The 19,653-nt window shown below is 41.3% G+C and overlaps 1 protein-coding gene across 2 annotated transcripts in view; it reads left to right on the top strand.

Annotated features, from left to right (window-relative positions):
- The window catches only part of ICA1 (islet cell autoantigen 1), a 132,091-nt gene that overhangs the window by 93,703 nt on the left and 18,735 nt on the right, over positions 1-19,653 (top strand). The window contains exons 9-12 of one of the 2 annotated variants that reach the window (XM_040965095.1): positions 12,580-12,677; positions 14,670-14,722; positions 17,239-17,301; positions 17,403-17,444. In XM_040965095.1, the coding sequence (XP_040821029.1) occupies positions 12,580-12,677; positions 14,670-14,722; positions 17,239-17,301; positions 17,403-17,444 (256 nt within the window). The remainder of the gene's footprint in view (positions 1-12,579; positions 12,678-14,669; positions 14,723-17,238; positions 17,302-17,402; positions 17,445-19,653) is intronic. The other variant, XM_040965096.1, reaches the window with a different exon arrangement.

Raw genomic sequence — 19,653 nt, 5'->3', positions numbered from 1 at the left:
GTAGTGATCCTGGAGATCTTGAAAGTTAAATAAATATCTTCGTGGTTAATTTGTTCTCTGGATGTACCCAAGCAGATGGCCCTTAGGTGCCTTTTGGGATTCTGACTGGAAAGCAAACACCATGTTCGAGAGAGCGGCCAAGCACTGTGAACAAGAAGGGAGCCATTTGTTTTCTTTGCTTCAGGATTTATTCTGAGTGTGTTGGTAATTGTGCCATTGCAGCTGTATTTCCTGACTGTTGGTTTTATGCTTGATGAAGGATGATAATTAATGTGCTAAACACTTAGTGCATCCTGTTTGGAGGGAAGTTGTTGGTTTTTGTTTTTTGTTTTTTGTTTTTTCACTGCAGTTAAAGGAAAGTTAAGTCCCCAGAATGTCCAAGTTTTACTTCTAAGTAATCTTTCTCTAAGAAATACATAACAGTTCTTTTACAAAATAATTTTATTATTGAAGTCTCCACTCCATCTAACTTGAAAAACATCCAAGGGGCTACTGTGACATGTTGTGGATATTTTGTGGTTATCCTTTGTGGGACAGTCCTTTTGTGTTTATTTTACCTAGGCATGATGTGATTATATTGGTTCTAGTTAATTTGAAAGACGCAGAGACAGAAACAAAAGTAGAGACAGAGCAAGGGAGAGGTTTCGCATCCACTGATTTACTCCTCAAATGCCCAAAATAGCCAAGGCTGAAGCAGACCAAAGTCAGAAGCCGTAGTTTTCATCAGGATTATCTATGTAGGTTCCAGGAACCCAAGTGCTTGAGCTATAATGTGCTGCCTCACAGGGTGCTGCCTCACAGGGCACACATTAAACAGGAAGCTGGAATTAGAAGTAGAGTTAGGACCCACACCTAGCCACTCCAATATAGGATGCCGACATCCCAAACAGCATCTTAACCACTACTCCAAGCACCACTCTATTTCGTTTTAATTTTATTAATATAATCCTTCATCGTTTTGATTTTATAATAAAAAGATTTCTGAAAAATTTAGCCTTGGGATGTTTTTCCATAAAAGAATGTTAACTTAGTAATTCTGACAATTCACATTTAGAACAGAGGGAATATTTTAAGTGTTTTCCAACAACAAAAGTAGTCTATTCCCTAGTCTTAAATTGCCGAACATTTATTAATTCATTAAAGTTTAGCTAAACATGCATATTTCATGTTATTTATCTTTAAAGCATCAAATTTATACTGATTTTAATTCATTTGGGAATATTTTTCACGTGAATATAAGATCTGGAAAGCACTGTCCCATTTTGGGGAAAGTAATGTAGACTGTGAGTCTAAAGCATTTTAAAAGCACAAACTGAACTGTCTTATGAGAGAAGAAGCCCCATGTCTTAAATTACCAGCCCTCAGATGTGGATGTGTTTTCCTCATCCTGTTTTCCCTTGGATCCAGAGCAAGCATCAATCAAGATAAGAAGATATTAGGAGTCAAATGACTTTTCCTAGGAAAATCTAGAATTCCAGTTGTATCACTGACTCCTTTAATCTGGCTCACTGACAGTGGATGGGGTTGGACATCTTAATAACATGAGCATGAGCCCCTTTACAACACTGCACATGCTCATCTGGACACTAGTTAAGGAGGAGGCATATCCCTTTGAGTTTGTACTTTTAAAAAGATCAGAGCACTGGATTTAAGAAAAACGGCTGCTAGCAAAATCTCTTCCTGTGACATTCTGCTTCTGTTGTTTCTGGAAGGACACTCAAGGGTTTATTTTAAAGTACTTATTAATAGAAAATTGATTACATAAGCTACCAGTGAAGTGATCTTGTCAATGTCCCTGTTGAAAAGTATGGAGCCCATCTCCAACATGTATTTTTCCCAGTCTCTACCTGCCGAATTGTCTCTCCTAGACATTTCAGATGAGTCGGATGATCAAATACATGTTTGGTTTTGCTTTTTAATGTCTGGCTTCTCCCACTTAATGCTGTTCAAGACTTGTCCATATTGTAGCATGGATGAGTACTTTTTCTTGACTGTGACCAAACAGTATTGCACTGTATAGATCCACATTTATATATCCAGATGGGCATTTCAGGGATTTCCACTTCAAGGCTATTTTTGAATGATGATGCTGTAAACATTTGTGTTCTGTGGACCTAGATTCTCTGCCTTCTGGAAAGATACCTAGGAGTAGAACTGCTAGGTAATACAGTAACTTTGCCTAAGTGGCTGCTCACTTGACATTTCCACCAGTTCCAGTTTCTACGTTTCCTCTCAACACTCAATATTCTCCTTAAGCACATTAAACTTTATTGTCTTTTTGATTGACACATAGTTTTTCTTATTCGTAGGATCCAATCAGCTAGTCTAATACACACATAAGGTAAATAATAAATCAGAACAATTAGCATCCTAAGCATGTGTCATGGCATCAGGAAACTTTGAATACCACTCTTCAGGTTGGAGAACCACATTATGACTTTGCTGTCTGGTGTTTGACACAGTAAGTCTTTAAGAGCACACATGCTGGAGCCAGGAGGATGCAGCTTTGAATCTAGTGCTGCCACTTGGCTGCCGTGTAAATGGTGGAGGTGAGAGGTTGATGGTGTTTGTGATGGTCGTGGTAGGTGGCTGGTTGCTGGATTGGATGCTGATGAGGTGACTGTAGGTGGTGAAGACAGATATGTGGAGATGGTGGTGGTGGTGGTACTAAGGCTGGCAGCCATGGGAAAGCTGCAGTGGTCATGGAAATGGGCTGCTCAGGAATGCTGTGGTGGATCCAGAAGGTAGCCATTGAAATTACGGAGCTTTTGTTGAAGTGACTAAATCCACTGGTGCAATGTTAACTATTTTACTGCCGTTTTCATCCTAGGTTAGGATATTAGTTTTACAATGAATTGCACACACAAGACTGTGAATGGCCACCATACCTTGCCTCAAGGTAACCCAACCTACTCCCTCATTTCTGCAAATACTGTAGCAGCTCCATTCCCAAACCTGCCCTTCTGCCCTGCATGTGATGATCTGGGTTCACAACAGTCCCTGCAGGGAAGAGAGAGGGCTGGGCAGGCCTGTGAGCAAGAGAGGCAGGAGGCCTTCCCAGGCCTGAACCAGGGCACATTCTGAGAAATGCAAAAAAATGGCTTTGATACTGTTTCTTGATCGTGCCAAGATTTTAACTCTAAAGAAGCCTAACTACGAAAACAAACTGAGCATGTTCAGAAATAACCGTTGACACAGATGTGCCACATTTCCTCCTTTCTCTCTTGGGGTGCAGGTCTTACCCATTGTTGGGTAGAATGTCATTCTGGAGACTAAAGTGCTTTTAGCTTTTAGAACTCAGAAGACATCCTTTTCTAAATTTTGTTTTTCTCAAATCCGTATGCCTAGCAGCCGCCTTCCACCCACCTCCACATTTCTCAGTTAATCACCAGAGCGTTTACTGACAGGCCACATGGCTCTGCAGTTACTTGCTTTGAAAATAAAGCCGTAGTAGTTTTTATGAAAATTGGGTAAATATCCCTGCAATGCTATTTTAGTTACCAGTCCCAACAAGGCAATTACTCATGGCGAGCGTCCAGTATATCCTCATAGACTTTCAAGTTTCCTCAGTGTCATTTACTTCACACAGCATTTCGCATAGCTTTTCTTTTCCCAGACTGCTACAGGCCGGATCGTTGGAAACAGCACATTGGGATGCATCCAGGTCACTGGGGAGAGAAGGGCTAGCAGAGCTGAGCAAAGTCACCAGCAGAATCAGAGCTGGACGAGCCAGAGCATGTCTTGTCATGTGTCCATCCATTCCTTCTGGCGGCTGGCATTGGTTCTCTCAGGCAGCTGGTAGCTCAGGCTTTCCTCTCCATCCCCCACTTGGTTTTTTGGTTTGGGTTTGGGTTTTTTTTTTTTTTTGGTCCTTATTCCTCCTTCAGGGAGAGGAAAAAGTACGGCCGTTGTGTGGGTAGTTAACACTTTGCCAGCACTCTGTAAAGGTGGGGATGAAATAATGTCTGGGAGAGCTTGTCTAACCGTATATTTGACTCTCATCTGCAGAGGCTGGGTTTAGTAATCAGATTCGGTGAATGCTGAATTCATACATCATACATCTTAAAAGTATATTTATGTTCTGAAGTTAAATATCAAAATAGCCTTGAGATGTTAAGGATCCTTGTTTCCATGAGAGTTTTTACACATTGTATTGATTTAATTTATTTGAAGAGCAAGTAGTGAGATAGTTCCATCTGCTGATTCAGTTCTTGAGTGCATTTTATAGCTGAGGCAGGGCCGGGACTAAGCCAGGAACCTAGAAGTCTAACCAGGTTTTACATGTGAGTGGCAGGAACCCAAGTGCTTGAGCTATCAACTGCTGTCTCCCAAAGTGTGCAATAACAGGAAGGTGATATTAAAAGTGAAACCAGGACTCAAATCTAGGCATGCAGAATAGGATCAGGAACTGTAACTGGCAGCTTAGCTACTGCACCTGCCTATCCTTGTTCCCATGTTTCAAATGAGAGAAGTGAAGCTCTGAAAAATTGAGTTTGTGTTCAAGGCCACGTGCCCCAGTCTGCAGTAGACCTTGAGAACAGGGATACCATGCTTTCCACCAGCCAACTGCTGATTCTCAGGGACATTTCTGTCTGAGATCGGAGGACTGAAGGTACAAGTGCCATCTTTCAAAAGCATAACCAAGGGTGACTGTTGGGCAGGGCAGGGTTTAGCTCACTCAGGAGTCCTGCTCACCGTATCAGAGAGCCTGGGTTTGGCTCCCAGGTCGGCCTCAGATTCTAGCTCCCTGCTAACATCATCCTGGGAAGCAGAAGGTGATGGCTCCGGGACATGTGTCCTTGCCACCCATGTGGAATACTCAGACTGGCTTTGAGGCTTCTGACTTCAGCCTATACTAGCCTTGGCTATTGCAGGTATTTGACTGTTCCAAGCATTGCTAATGAGTAAAAGTTCTCTGTCCGTATGTTTCTCTGTATGTCTTGCTCTACCTTTCAAATAAACTAAGAGATTTCTTCTTTAAAAGAAGTGCAGCTGTAACATCTCAATTAAAAATAACACTTGACAGAGTATGCTGGTAGCCAAAAAGTAGAATTTACATAGCAGTTCACAGTCACCTAGGAACATGTGACTCTTGTTAAACTTGGACTGCAGCCTTATTTTCTTGGCACCTCCCTCTGAAGTGGGAGTTCAGTGAATGTTCTTGGCTTGACTATTCAGTACCATTTCTTAACTGGTTTTAACTTTTTAAAGATCTAGATTCACATAGTGCTTCTTTATGGTTTGCTGGCCTGAAGCAAGCTGCCTTGCCATTCTGAGTTCCCTTTTCCATATCCAGAAGTCAAGAAAGCAATGATTCTTGTACATGGAAAAGATGGTGTACAGAACCTCATATAGAATGAGCAGCTAAAACTAAAGTCCCATGAGACCTTTAGAAATCACTGATATGAAAGTGTGTCTTCAGCGCTCACTGCAAGTTTGGTCAGCATTGCACAGATGCACGTGGTCGGTTCTTCCCCACTGCGTCCCAGCGAAGGCTCACTGGCCATTTCCCCAGGTCTAATCTCCAGGTCTGATGCTCACATCATGTCACAGTATGACTTCATCTATCTCGCAAGTCTGTCTTTTCCAGAACATTCTGATGTTTTCCAACCCTGTGTTTTCCATCTTAATTTAAAGAATGAGAGCGTTTGTGCTTGTGATTGAAACTTTGTAGTTTTTATTTCTTTGAAAGATAATGAGAGAGGGAGTTTTCATCTGCTGGTATATTCTCTAGATACCCGCATTGGCTCAGCCGGGGTCTTGTCAGACTTAGAGCCAGAAACTCAATCTAGCTCTTGAAGTTGGATTTCAGAAACCCAGCTGATTCAGTCTACTCTGCTTCCTCCCAAGTCTGCATTATCAGGAAGCTGGAGTTCGGAGCCAGAGGTAGATCTCTAACCCAGGTAGTCCAGTATAGGACACAGGCATTTTAACCATTCCTCCAAATGCCCACTCTGGGATTGTGAATATTTATCTCTAATTGTACTCTTTTGCTTTGTTATTCTGTAGTACAATTCTGGATTATTTCTGGTCCCAGTTTAATGGTATTCCTTATAAAGCTAATTAATAGTATTCCTAATATGGTTGCCTTTATTGGTTTATAAATGTGTGATAGGGTTGGTAGGGCTCATTTGCACTAAATATCCATGATTTTCTTGGCCCAGAACAACACTGTGGCCTCTTTTTTTTTTATTTCTCATGTGCTATTAATTATATAAACGTACACATCCAACTGGGTTCAGTATTTTTTTAAGTACGTCCCACTATTTTAAACACTTCTATAGAAAACTCTTTGGCATCTTTATATACACCCAGTGAAATTAAGGGAAGGTAGCGCCAAAAAAAGTTAAATGTCATGATTAAAGATTACAAGAAATATCGCTTCATTGTCTAAGTTGGAGACTAAATGTAGGCTTTTAGAGCTGGCTGCTGACCTTGTGTCTTTGTAAACTGTTTTGCTGAGTAGCTTTGCTTTCATTCCTTTGAGTTGCTGTCACTTTTTTTGTCCTAACACAGGAAGTAGTAACTCTCCCTCTATTAAGCTGTTTCCTTTCTAAAACACTCTTGCAAGCTCATTCTGCATGTCTCTTCTGTCACACTGATCTCATATATTGTGTATGTGCTTTCTGAAACCATGTATAAGTGGATGGAAACTATTAGCATGTTGGTGCAGCTCAAACAGAGGAAGGTTCATCTGAAAACATGCTTTCTTCCATGTCACCTTTCAGGTCTGTTAGGATGCTGTGTGTTGCTGCTATATAGGTACATTCACAAGCTGTTTTAATCAAAGACTAAGAGAGTTAAAGTTTTAGAAATAGAATGCATTGCAATTTTCACTGGATATAAATTGACACATGGCTTCCATCAGCCAGAAGTTGGAAATGTTTTCGAGGCTGCCTCATCCTAACACAGCCAGATGAAAGTCTCATCATATTCACTTTTCCTGAGCAGGTGTGTTCATGTCTCAGAGAGGCAACTGTTAACCCTGAATTCTGTGTATGTTGAAGGCATTTTCCACTGGTTGTAGACTTCAAAATAATATGAAGAATTTACTTCCATCCTGTGCCCCCAGTTCAGCCTTTATAATCCAGCCTTGGGGAAGGCAGCGCTTTCTGTATAAGCCTTATATTGGATAGTCTCATGCAGGAACCCATTTGCAAGAATGGCTGGGGACCTGGGTTGTCCTCTGGTTTCTCTTATGCTCTTTACATCTCCACTGGATACAAGGTTTTGTGATAAGTGAGTTGCATGTGTAACAGGTGTTCTTGACTTGCTGTGTAGACTAGTTTAGTCCAATCCAAGAACTCTTTCCAGCTTCAAGCACTGCACCAGATATTCTAAAATTGATTGGGTTGAAATTTGTAAAATTCTGTGACTATGCTATAAATGTTCAGTTATGCATTTTAAAAGTGGATAAGTTCTATGGAGTGTGAATCATCTCTCAGTTAACTAATATCTGTGTGTGCCATTGTGTTCACACACAGAATTCTCCTTTGTTCTAGCGTTTAATAAACAATCCCCTCTGCTCACTTTTCCTTTTGCTTGTGGCTTGATAAACCTGTCCATATTCTGCCCCCAAGCTTGTCAATTCCAAGCTGAAGAGCTCTAATTTATTCAGTTTAACTTTATCTACATTACTAACCAACAAATACACATTTAGCAACTCTCTTGAGCTGCAGCGACCAACTTGTTCAAAGGACAATGGCAATAGCAGGAGGAGAGAAGCACTTGTCACAAGAATTATTAATAATAAATTAAAGTGGCGATTGGAACGGCAGCCATTCTGTTGTAAAGCACAATAGTGACTTAACTGTGATGGTGGTGACAGGGAGCCAACAATTGAGTCCCTGCTAATGGCCCAACAAGGGAAGGGTTGAAAAGAAGGAGTGAGTGGTTTACATTACAAAGGGGTTGTCTGAGAGCTGTTCAAGTGTGGTTCTGAGGGGAGGTCAGGCTGGAGACAGAAGGGATGATAACCATGGAGCTGTCAAGGGCATCTCAGGGGTGGAGGCAAGGCCTGTGGCAGCTGGACACGGCAGGCTGAGAGCAGACATGTCCTGGCCCTGCCTAGTGCTGATTGATCAAAAGGAAGCACAATGAGAAGATAATTGAGCAAACCAGGAGGCCTGGGCAAGTGTCATAGATGCTAAAAATGAGTCTTGGGAGCCAGCCGAACCTTGCCTGAAAATACTGCTGACTTTCCCATTACCAGATTTGAACCATTTTGTGGGGAATAAAGCTGTGTGTGTGTTTGTGTAGAGAACACTGTGATTGGCGGATCTGTTGAAAAGAGGACATCTTTGACATCCATGTGATCATTCATTTCCAAAATAGCATACATGCGCATATACTTCCATGTCCAGCTTTTGTTGGATGCTTTGGGCTGAACATCCAGAATACAGAGCCTGTTCTGATGGTCTCATCTGCTCCTGCCTGCAGCCAGGCATAACCTTATTACACTGAGTTATCATGCGTCAGAGAAGCAAAAAGAGCAGAAGTATATGATGAAACAACACCGGACAAAATGTTAAGAATCAATGACTCTGGATAAAGGAATGTTCTTCCCTGCATCACTCTGTCTTGTGAGAGGCTGGGACTCCTGCCAACCTTAAGGAAACCCCAGAAACATTCTTTTTCTTCCTCAGAGAAGCCTATCTGGTCCCACCCTGGGCCTTTGTGCTCCGCTCCATCTTCTGAGCTGTACAAGATTGGTTTCTTCTTGCCTCTAAGCTTCCAGCTGAATTGCCACTTCCCAAAGAGGATATCATGTTCACCAAAGTAACAACCCTATCACTCTCAACTCCATCGTAATTATCTGCTTAGAACAATCTGGTGATTTCGTCTGTCACATTCACCATTGTATCCACAGTACCCAAACTAACACCTGAGTTTGATGTATGCTCAGACGCGTTTTGTTTGCTGTATGTATTCATTTAAATATTTAGAAATGTGGAGTCAAAAAAGAGTGACAAGAGCCAGCACCCTGGCAGTGTAGCTGTGCCTCCACTTGTAGCTCCTGAAGCCTCTATGGGCACCCGTCCATATCCCAGCTGCTCCCCTTCCCACCCATTTCCTGCTTGTGGTCTGGGAAGGCAGCAAGGCTGGCACAAAGCCTTGGGCTCCTGCATCTACATGGGAAACCCAGAAGAAGCTCCCAACTCCTGGCTTCAGATCAGCTCACCTCCAGCCCTTGCGACCATTTGAGGAGTGAACCAATAGATGGAAGATACCTGTTTCCTCCTTCTCCTTCTCCTTTCTCTGTAAAAACAAAAGATATTTCTTTCATTTAAAAAAAGTTACAGGACCCGGTGCAATAGCATAATAGTTAAAGTCTTCACCTTGCACTCACCCGGGATCCCTTATGGGTGCCGGTTCTAATCCCGGTGATCCTGTTTCCCATTCAGCTCCCTGCTTGTGGCCTGGGAAAGCAGTCGAGGATGGCACAAAGCCTTGGGACCCTGCACCCACATGGGAAACCCAGAACTCCTGTCTCCTGGCTTCAGATTGGCTCAGCTCCAGCCATTGCGGCCACTTGGGGAGTGAACCATCGGAGGGGAAATCGTCCTCTCTGTCTCTCTTCCTCTCTGTTTATCTGCCTTTCCAGTAAAAATAAATAAATCTTAAAAAAAAAGTTACAGAATTAAAGTAGCTGTTATCAGAAAGACAAAAGATAATACGTGTGGCAAGGATGAGAGTAATAGTGCGCACATTACACACTGTTGGTCGGAATGTTAATTGATACAGGCATTTCCGAAGACGGTGTAGAGGTTCCCCAAAAAATTAAAGATACAAGTATCATATGATCCAGTGAAGAACCTAGATGCTTTCTGTTTTTGTGATTCTGGCTTGATTGCTTGGCTGGGGGCTGTGTGAACTCCAGGCCTGCGGGACAACACTAGCAGTCCTGCTGGACATCACTAGCAGTCCTGCTGGACATGCCATCAAAGGCTATGCAGTTCGTTCACTGATCTTTCCATTCAGTGGCAAAGGAGTGGAAACAAGGGTCCACCAGCTGATGAGTACATAAAGAAAGTGTGATTCATAGACATCATGGAAACACCACTCAGGCACAGAAAGGATGAAACCCTTTTTTTTTTTTTGCCACACAGCATGGGTGGGGGTGGAATTGGAGGTTATTATGTTAAGTGTAATAAGCCAAGAACAGAATGTGAAATACCGCATGATCTTTTTTGTACAGAGTCTAAAAATATCATTCTTGTGGGTGTTGATAGCAGATTAATGGGGCTAGGAGACAGTAGGGGAGAGTGAGAGGTGAGACCAGGTTAGTATTGAGTTCCTCACATGGGAGAAATAAGTTCTAATGACCACAAATAACAAAACCACACTGTATGTTTTTAAAAGATCCAGAAAGGTTTTGAATGTTTTCATCAGACAGAAATGATAAGTGTTTGAGGATGTAAACAGACCCATCCTGATTTGAACATTCTGCAATGTCTGTGTGTATCAAACTAGCACATTGTGTATATGCTAAATATGTGTGTAACTTTATGTGCAAATTGAAAATATTAAATAATACTAATGGGTGTGCTTTATGCAAGAAAATCTTTAGGAACTCAAGTCATGGGATATAAAGTCAAAGAGTTTGGGTCTACAATGGAATATTGGTGAATGAATGCATATTTATCTATTTCAATTCAATAGTAAATGTGTAAGGTCTTATACCCTCCACTCTCATTATTTTTTTATTATTAACATATACAAATTAAAGAGTATTGACTGATTATAAATAATAGATATGTAATAATTCAATTTATATAAATAGTATAAAAAATTGTAAAAATAATAAATTTTAGGTTAGTGGGATTATAATTGCTTTTTTTTACTTTTTGTATTTTCCAAACTTTCTATGTGTAGTTCTACTATTTTTTAGTTTTAAAAGTACTTTACTAAAAATGAACATATTTATGGAATACCAGGTAATATTTTAGTGCATTGTATGATGCCTAATCAGGGTAAATAATATCTTCTGAATCTAGCAACATGTCTTATTGGAGGAAAATATTCAAAATCCTATCTTTTCATTATTGCATATTATATCTTGCAATTACTACATATTATTATTAGATGAGGTAATATGTATCAAAATAAATAAGCACAAAGAATTATTAGGAGACAAAATTAATACAGGCTAGATATGATCAAATATGAACAAGACCCTAAAGACACATTTAATGAAGCTTTACCAAAAACAGTGGTCACTGATTTGGGCTTCGAAATGACTGCTGGGACTTTTGAGGGGGCGCAGATAGAATGAATAAAGATAGGAAGAGAGCAAGGTACATGCAGAGAGCACGCAGGGCACCTTGAGGAATGGAAAGCCCGTGCTTGGGTGCACTTGAAGAGTGAAAATGGGACACTTTGTAGAAAGATCCTTAAAATCAGGTGCACAGGCTCATACTAGAAGTCGGAGGGGACCCACGTAGGTTGCTGAGAGAAAAGGCAACGTGATGACATGGGTGTTTAGGAAGGTGACTCTGCAGGGGAAGAGAGCTGGCAGCGAGGTGGTGTCATACCAGTGTCCTGCTTTTCGTGGCAGACTGCAGTACAGTCACAGCTCTGCTCTGCCCTGCTCTGCCCTGCTCTGCCCTGCTCTGCCCTGATGCAGCCTTAGAATCATTCCCACCCAGCCACCCAGTAAGCCATCACTAATTGATCAAGGGCAGTACTTTCACTGGAGCAGTGAACTCTACAAAGGAGGAACCCAGGAGAGACATGAATGCCTAAGGAAGAGAACTTGGCTATTAACAATTCTGAGAACCAAAGAAAGATAAATATCCTGGCATGTTTCCTTCGGATTTATGTATTTGTATTTTATTTAGGGTCAGAAAAAAGGTTGCTTTTGTCTTCTTTCTTATTTAGTTTTTGCTTTCTCTTTTTGATTCCTTTTCCCTGGTATCCTAGGGAATTTACTTTTGTAAAAAAAAAATGCCTCTTAAATATTTAATAAACTTTGAAAACAATAATTCTAACAAAAGTGTGCCCAATAACGACTTTTATCCACTTTTAATCTGCCAAGATTTGATGTAACTACTCTGTCCATGTGTGGGAGTTGTCAGAATGTGTTCAACCACTATTTTTGGTTTGGAAAAAAAAAGTTTTTGTTTTCTGCTATTTTTCTAAAAGCAGCTTTTAGATTGCAAAAACAGCAAACAAAGTTAGAAATAAAATAAAATTGTCTCATCTTCGGTGGTAGGGAGTTGCTACTGTCAGTGTGTGGGCTGCCAGCAGAACAGAATGTTTATCTTAGTTGCATGTTGAAGTTGGAAAATAAAGTTAGCCATAGCCAAAAGGCCTTCTTGCAAACAACGTTTCACAAAGGGGCAAACATAAGGGAGGAAACCAACTCTTGGATGGGTGTAGGAACATTGTTCTTTTGATATATACATTTATTTCTGTCCTCTTGATTGGTTCAAGATTAATCTTCCAAACCCCCTAATTCATGGGATACTGGAACCTGTGACAGTTGAGTTTTCTAATTGAGGGTTTTTCTTTTCCCTCCCTCTTTCTTTCCCTCCCTCTTTCCCTCCCTTTCTTGCATATCCATGCTGCATGTTGAAGAGCTTGCAAGACCCAATGAAAAAACTAGTTGAGAAAGAAGAGAAGAAGAAGATCACCCAACAGGAGAGCATAGAGGCGCCCACGCAGGAGTCGAGTCAGTAAGTCACGGGTTCCTTTCCTGGCACAGTCTTTCTTTGATGGGAGGATAGCACCAGGTCTAACCAGTGCCTTGGACACATGTGATTGTCTTGCTTCCTCGTTTCCAAGTTGAACACACATCGAGGTCAAACTTCTGAAGCATTTGTGCCTACGGGTCTGTGCCTCACTTATCCTAGTAAGAGCCCCACATCTGGGGGTACTTAGAAGGGGCACACTCATGAGAAGTTGACCGCAGCAAGGAAGGGCCAGTGTCTGCACATGGCCTGATTGTTTGGGGTCTCAGTCCCAGCCTTGAGTGTTTCCAAGTGTTTGCACATGGCCTGATTGTTTGGGGTCTCGGCCCCAGCCTTGAATGTTCACAGGGTCTAGACCCTGACTGCTCTTATGTCACTGACTCACGAGGTCTCATCCTCAACAGGGAATCCCCTGGTTTGCCCTTAGAGATAGGATAACCTATATGATTGCCTTCATGTTGCACAGAGCATTGAAGGAATGGTCTGTGAAAATGTGGAGTTTGACATCTTGCTTTGTTCTGCTGAGACTTCATATTTTCTCTGTGAAGCAGGGCAAGTGGCTTCCATGGCAGGAAGTGGCTACTCCATCTCCATTTCTAGCCCTTTATCGAAAAAAGATGCCTCCCATTAGTTTAAAGATGAACTTTACAGCATGTATGGTGCATGCAAGGTTCAAATGTGAATCTGTGGTTTTCTTGGGAGACGGAATAGCCTGCAGGATGTGGTTAATCCTCAAACTGCCTGACATTGGGAAATAAATGACCATTCCTCTGCTTGCTGTGCCTTTCTCACACAGAATACTTGAATGAGACTCTACAATAATACAGGCTTATATTTGCACTGTCTTTCTGAACAAAAACTCAGTTGTATTTTTGTCCCACAGGAATATTTTCTGCTATTAATTATCTGCTAATAATTATTTTAAAGGAAACCCTAAAAAGTTTCATTTGTGGAAAATTAAGCCAGTTTTCACTGTAGAACCAGCTGTAGAATCTGATCTTTATCATCTACAACAGTTGGCTATTTTTAAGAACATGTTTAACTTATTGCTGGCAATGGTAACAACACTTAGCCATCACGAAATGAAGGGCAACTGTATGCCTGGCAGAATGTTAGGTGCTTTGGGCGTGTTACTCCGTGCCACAGTAATCCAAAGTATTCTGTATGCAAGCATTTCCCTGTAGCGTAACTGATGGAGATGAGGCTTGTGTTTGTTAATGGCCTGCCCACTGTTTTTGTGTAGTAAAAGGTGAGTTCTAGCACTTTATTTTTACCATGTAAAAATAAATCCAAACAAAAGCATTCCAAATGCAATCCAAACAAAGCATTCACCTTTGCTCAGAAGAGAACTACCCAGGATTTTCTTGAGTCATATGAACTAAATTCAAATTCCTAACCTTTGCTAGTCTGTCATAATTTGTAAAGGTATCAAAGGCAATTCCTGGAAACCATTTAGAATGACTGTGAATGTTTAACAAAATTAAGTTCATGAAGAACAGGGAAAGTGAGGCCTGGCAATAGGTGAAAAGCTCAGAGGCAATGAACGAGTGAGGTGTTTGTCTTTAAAGACAGGGCAATGGATGAATAGCCTAGACTGACGGGGACCTTGCTGTCTACCTCATGCTGTCAGAGTTTACCTTATGGAGTGTCCTGTCTTATAATAACAGGAATCGGAATGCACTGCCTCTAACCACTGGTGTTTTACTGTTGTCTTTCTTGTCCCTGATGACCCATCTAGATACAGATTTTGTGCCTCATGATGAAACCAATCCCTGTGGAATGGGACAGAAAGCCAGCCAATGTATTTCTGCTTGAGAAGGTGTACAGACTGTACATGACTGTATAGTCATTTCTTTGTGCACACACGAGTGTGTGTTGTTGTTGTCCTTATAAGTGGAGAAATAGATCTTTATTGCTTATGTCATTAGTTTGTCAATTATAGAAACTGATAACCATAGATTTTGTTTTCCTTTCAAGATTGATCTCTATAGAGGATGAAAACCAGCGTAAGGACTCCTCTTGTTCTAAGAGTAAGTTTTGAATTTTATTTGGCTTCTCTCTGCTCCATAGCCAACTCGCTTTCTCTGTGCAAACTCCTCCTTGAGCCTTTATGCTTTTCTAGTGGACAAGAGGCATGTTAATATGCTTCCCTCGTGTCAGCTTTACATATTCAAGTATTAATCAGGTCAAACCACTAGCATTATTGAAAGATTTTACAAGGAGACTTCAAAAATTTCATGAAATAAGTCACTTCAGCAGCCAAGCTTCCAAGAAGCAGGCATATGGGAGACCTGGCAGAAAGCCAGTGCATGGCAGACACTACAATTTCTGCTGTTTCTCATACTATTTCTGATAGTCTTCATAAAATGACATTATTGCATTGGGGGAGTTTGGTTTGGGGAGCTTTGTGAGAGTGTTGGTCATTGTTAGGGCAGATGGAGATGGTACAGCTCAGACACTGCTTGGCTGAGTGATTCCTCAGCCTACCTGCAGTGACTGGCACCGCTTAACTCAGACCAGCTGCACCTGCCATGGTCGAAACAGGGCTCAAGGTTGGGAGATGACACGATGCACTGCGAAGGGCTCATCAGCTCTTGCCACCCCTGCCATGGCTGCCAGCTTTTTCCTGGCTCTGCCTCTCTTTGCAGTAGAACTAAACTCAGCTCAGCCCTCTCTTCAGACTGCCCTCACCAGAACCTGTCTGCTTGTGCCTGCTGCACCCTTTGCTCTGCTGATCTTTCTGGGCAATCCTAGAGCTTCCCTGTGGGTCATTCATCACCTCCTGCCTCTGCCCACCTGTTCCTGCTTTGCCAACGCCTTACTTTGCCCACTTTGTCTTTTACTTCACTCTTCCATTGGCTTTGTTCTTGTCTGCCTTTGAATACAAAATGGCTCAGTATGTCTCTTCTAATGCTTGGCCTCCTGTCATCCATTCACACATGTCTGCCTTCACCCATGGATTGTTCATTTGCTCAGCAGATGTCCACTGAGAGGTGCCCTGGTGCCAGGCATGGCACTGGGCTCTGGGCAGACAGGAGGATGCCAGATCTACTTGGGCCTTCCTGATGGGGCTCCCAGTCAAAAGGAAGAGCAGATGGTACCCTACAAGTAACCCAGCAGTTCCTGCTTTGGGGAACACAGCAAAGGGGAAGTGGCAAGGGCCCTGGCCATGTGAGCAGGCACCTAACTTAGTTGAGGGGCTCAGGGAGCAAACTCAGGCAAATTCTACTACAGGCCTTGTCAAGGCAGAGTCTGTGAAGCAGGAGGATCACATGAAGGTCAGAGAAGTAATGTTATAGAATGTAAGCAGGTAGAAATAGGCTGGAGAGGAGGTGAAGAGACTGGCCCTGATCTCATCTGGCCATGGAACAGCTCTTTTTCTACATCCGTCCAAGACTCACCTTGAGCATTCTTCAGTGGAATAACAGAATCGCTAACAGATGAATCAGGGTCATCAAACAGAAAACTTTCAGATCTCCAGGGAAATACAAACTCCAGTATATTGTATCCGTATGCAGTTTATGAATCTATAAATATTATATATTCACACAATAAGTGACAATGCAGAGGAGTCGGATTTTCTGTTTCCTTGGCACAGGATAACCACGTATGGTTTTTGCATAATATTTTGAGGTTATAAATGTCAATCACTTATTTTATATATATACAGAGTGGAAGCTATTTTAATGAAGTGTCATCTGTCTCTTACTATGTGAGCTACAGAAAATTTAAGGAACACAGGAGCAGGTCAAGTTTAATGTTATTCTGTGGTTCAGAGGGAAATTAGAGGCAAACGTCAGAGACTTTCCATGTGTTTCCTGTCCCCATATATACATAGCTCTTCTCATTACCAGCGTCCTGCATCTGAATGGTACATTTGTTGTAATCAATGAGCCAGCATAAGACATCATTATCACCCAAGTTACTAATTTACATTAAGGCTCAATCTTGGCATTGTACATTTTGTGGGTATTGGAGATTTTAATACTATGCAAAATACTTGTACTGCCCAAAATGTCCTCTGTGTTCCACCTGTTTATTTCCCCTTGTCTGAATTTCTTGGCAAGCAGCATTGGTTTACTGTCTCCGTAGCATTGCCTATTGCTGGTTGAAGTGATACGCAGCAGCTAAATGCATATTTAGGCCCATGTAGTTGGTAACCTTTCCTGGTTTTGTTTTTTTTTTTTTTTCTTCACTTAGCTGCCTTTTAACTTCAGCCAGGCACATATGGCTAATGCTCATTAGCATCATCAGGTCATTGTCAATTGCTTAAATCACGTCTGTACATAAAAGGAGAATTATTAGATTGGTGTCACATAGTTTCAAGTTACCTCCCCAACCAAGCAAAGATTTAGGGCTGTTAATAGCACTTCTTGAGAGCCAATAGCTAAGGTGAAATATAATCTGAAGATCCCAGCTTCTGCATGAATGAGTTGGTGGCTATGTCTCCTTCTGATTGCTGTGCACTTGCTTTACACTGCAATGGAAACTGAGCGCACACACCACCCTGAGCTGATGCTGACGAGCCACATGTGTTATATTACAGCCGAAGATGGAAAAGATGTTTTCTCTGCCCTAGACAAAAGTGTGATGAATGATGCATGTTCAGGTAAGCTAGATTAAAGAAGGCTCCTCAGTTTTAATAATTTGACTCAAATCTCTTATAAAATGAAAACCTGATCATTTTATTTTCTTTCCCTTCCTCTGAAGAACCCATAGATGGACTATTATACATGAAATCTGAAGAAGGTGGTAAGATTTATGCGTTTTTTCCATGTTGCAATTTAAATTTTGTTCTTCTTTTTTTGCATTTCTAAGGGGTTGTGTTTAGGTCACTATTAATGACTTCAAATATGCACAAGCACAAGTGAAGATCTAAGTGTCTCATCATCACTGTAATTAATTTCATCATGTGTAAACTACTAAAGCAGAGCATTCTGTCGAAGGGCACATGCTGTAATAGGGAGAAGACATGAATTTCAGAATCAGATGGAGGTGTGAATACTGGTTCTTGACTCATTTGCTTTATACTAAAGTTCTCTAAACCAAAATTCCTCATTTGTGAAATGGAACCAATAGCAAGAGCCTGATGGAGTTATTTTCAGGACTGGAGAACTCATTATGTAAAGATGTTTCATGGTCTCTGAGCCAGTGTGTCTTTTTAAAGGATAATCAGTTGAGATCAGACTAGGAAAGTAGTGCAGGTGGCTTCCTACCTTCATGCAGCCGTAGTTATTTGTTAAATGCAGGGCATACGTGTCTGGAAAGCCCTGCATCCAAGTTCATGAGACCCAGAGTCACTAGACAACCTCCAAGAGAACTCAGAGCCATGGATTTGAATGGCAGTGGTGATTCAGTGATTGCAGGAAACTGAGTAAGTTCAGCCTCAGCTTAGCCTTTGTTCTCTTCTTACTGAGAGTTTTTATTTTAATGGCTTGCTAAAAGTTTAAAACACCCTTGAGCCAAACTCACACCCATCCCCTGGGGGCTGGCACTGCAGTGTGCCTTGATCTCACAGGTTTCTTATGGGACTAGTTATGGGATAAGGTGACTCTGTGGGCCAAGCAGGGCAGACAGCTGGACTCACCCTGAGCTCCAGGTGGTTTTCACTGAGAGAGTGTGAGAGGAAGAGAGTCTTGGGGGGAAGGGACTGATGGACACTGGTTAGAGCATGTCCAAGGTTGAAATATACCACTTTAGTAATACCTGGCCAGACAGCAGCAGATGCAAGTCATGACGGTTTGTGTATTTTATCAAAATGACTGGTCCTGTGCAAATATTGACATCAAGGCAGATGATGAAGTTCAGAAGCAAGCAGCGAATGCAGAGTGCCACACATGACCTCCATTTTGTTAAAAAAAAAAAAAAATTCAGCCTGTCTTGAAAATAGAATACTTTGATGCAATGTATTTTTTATAAATTATTTTTCCAAGAGAGAAATATCTTAATCTTACTAAAAGTGACATATAGATAATAATATAATGAAACCTAGATCCTCACTACCCATTTTTTAGCAAGTCTTAATATTTAGTGAAGATATTTACAATTAGACTCAGGTTCCAACTCACCTTAATAGAATTGTTTCTGCTATTCCCAACAACTTGTTCATATCATTCTCTTTTGCTTTTATTATCAACGTATTTAATTATCTTAACAAGTGTAATTTTTGAGTAGGTGGTAACATTCACATTAGTGCAAAAACAAAACAATTATGAAAAAATACATGAACTTTTTCTTTCCTGTTCCCTGCCCCCACTTCAATTTCAACATATCCTCAACCTTACTGTAACTTGCCAGTGTTTCTTTCCACAGGCATAGCAAACATGAGTCTAAAGTCTTCTTAGCTTTGGGCTTGGGTGATCTAGGTAGCAGCCATGTGTTTCTTCATAGAATTAAATCAGAAGTGCTGCTTCTCTGAGATATATGCTTGCTTTCTTTTTAAAAAAGATTTATTTATTTTATTGGAAAGGCAGATATATAGAGAGAAGGAGAGACAGAGAGGAAGATCTTCTGTCTGATAATTCACTCCCCAAGTGACCAGTGCTGTGCCAATCTGAAGCCAGGATGCAGGAACTTCTTTCCCGGTCTCCCATGCAGGTACAGGGTCCCAAGGCTTTGGGCTGTCCTCTACTGCTTTCCCAGGCCACAAGCAGGGAACTGGATGGGAAGTAGATTAGAACCAGCGCCCATATGGGATCCAGGCGTGTTGAAGGCAAGGACCTTAACCATCACACTATCACGCCAGGCCTTATGCTTACTTTCACAAACTCCTTTTGAATGCTAAGATGCCTTGGGATAATATGGTAGCTTTCTATTTCTTTAAAAAAAAAAAAAAAAAAAAAAACCTTTCCTACTTCATTGGCTTATCATTGGAATATCCGTGTCCATGAGCTATGTAGAGCGGTAATTCAGATGCCATTTTTTTCAGATACCATTTTTGATCACTTAATTTACTCCCAAA

This window comes from Ochotona curzoniae, unplaced genomic scaffold (assembly GCF_017591425.1).
Source record: "Ochotona curzoniae isolate NIBS_2020 unplaced genomic scaffold, NIBS_Ocur_1.0 scaffold_3835, whole genome shotgun sequence".
In the NCBI taxonomy this organism is placed as follows: domain Eukaryota; kingdom Metazoa; phylum Chordata; class Mammalia; order Lagomorpha; family Ochotonidae; genus Ochotona; species Ochotona curzoniae.
The sequence above is the reverse complement of the archived record's forward strand: the minus strand, read 5'-3'. Positions and strand labels throughout refer to the sequence as shown.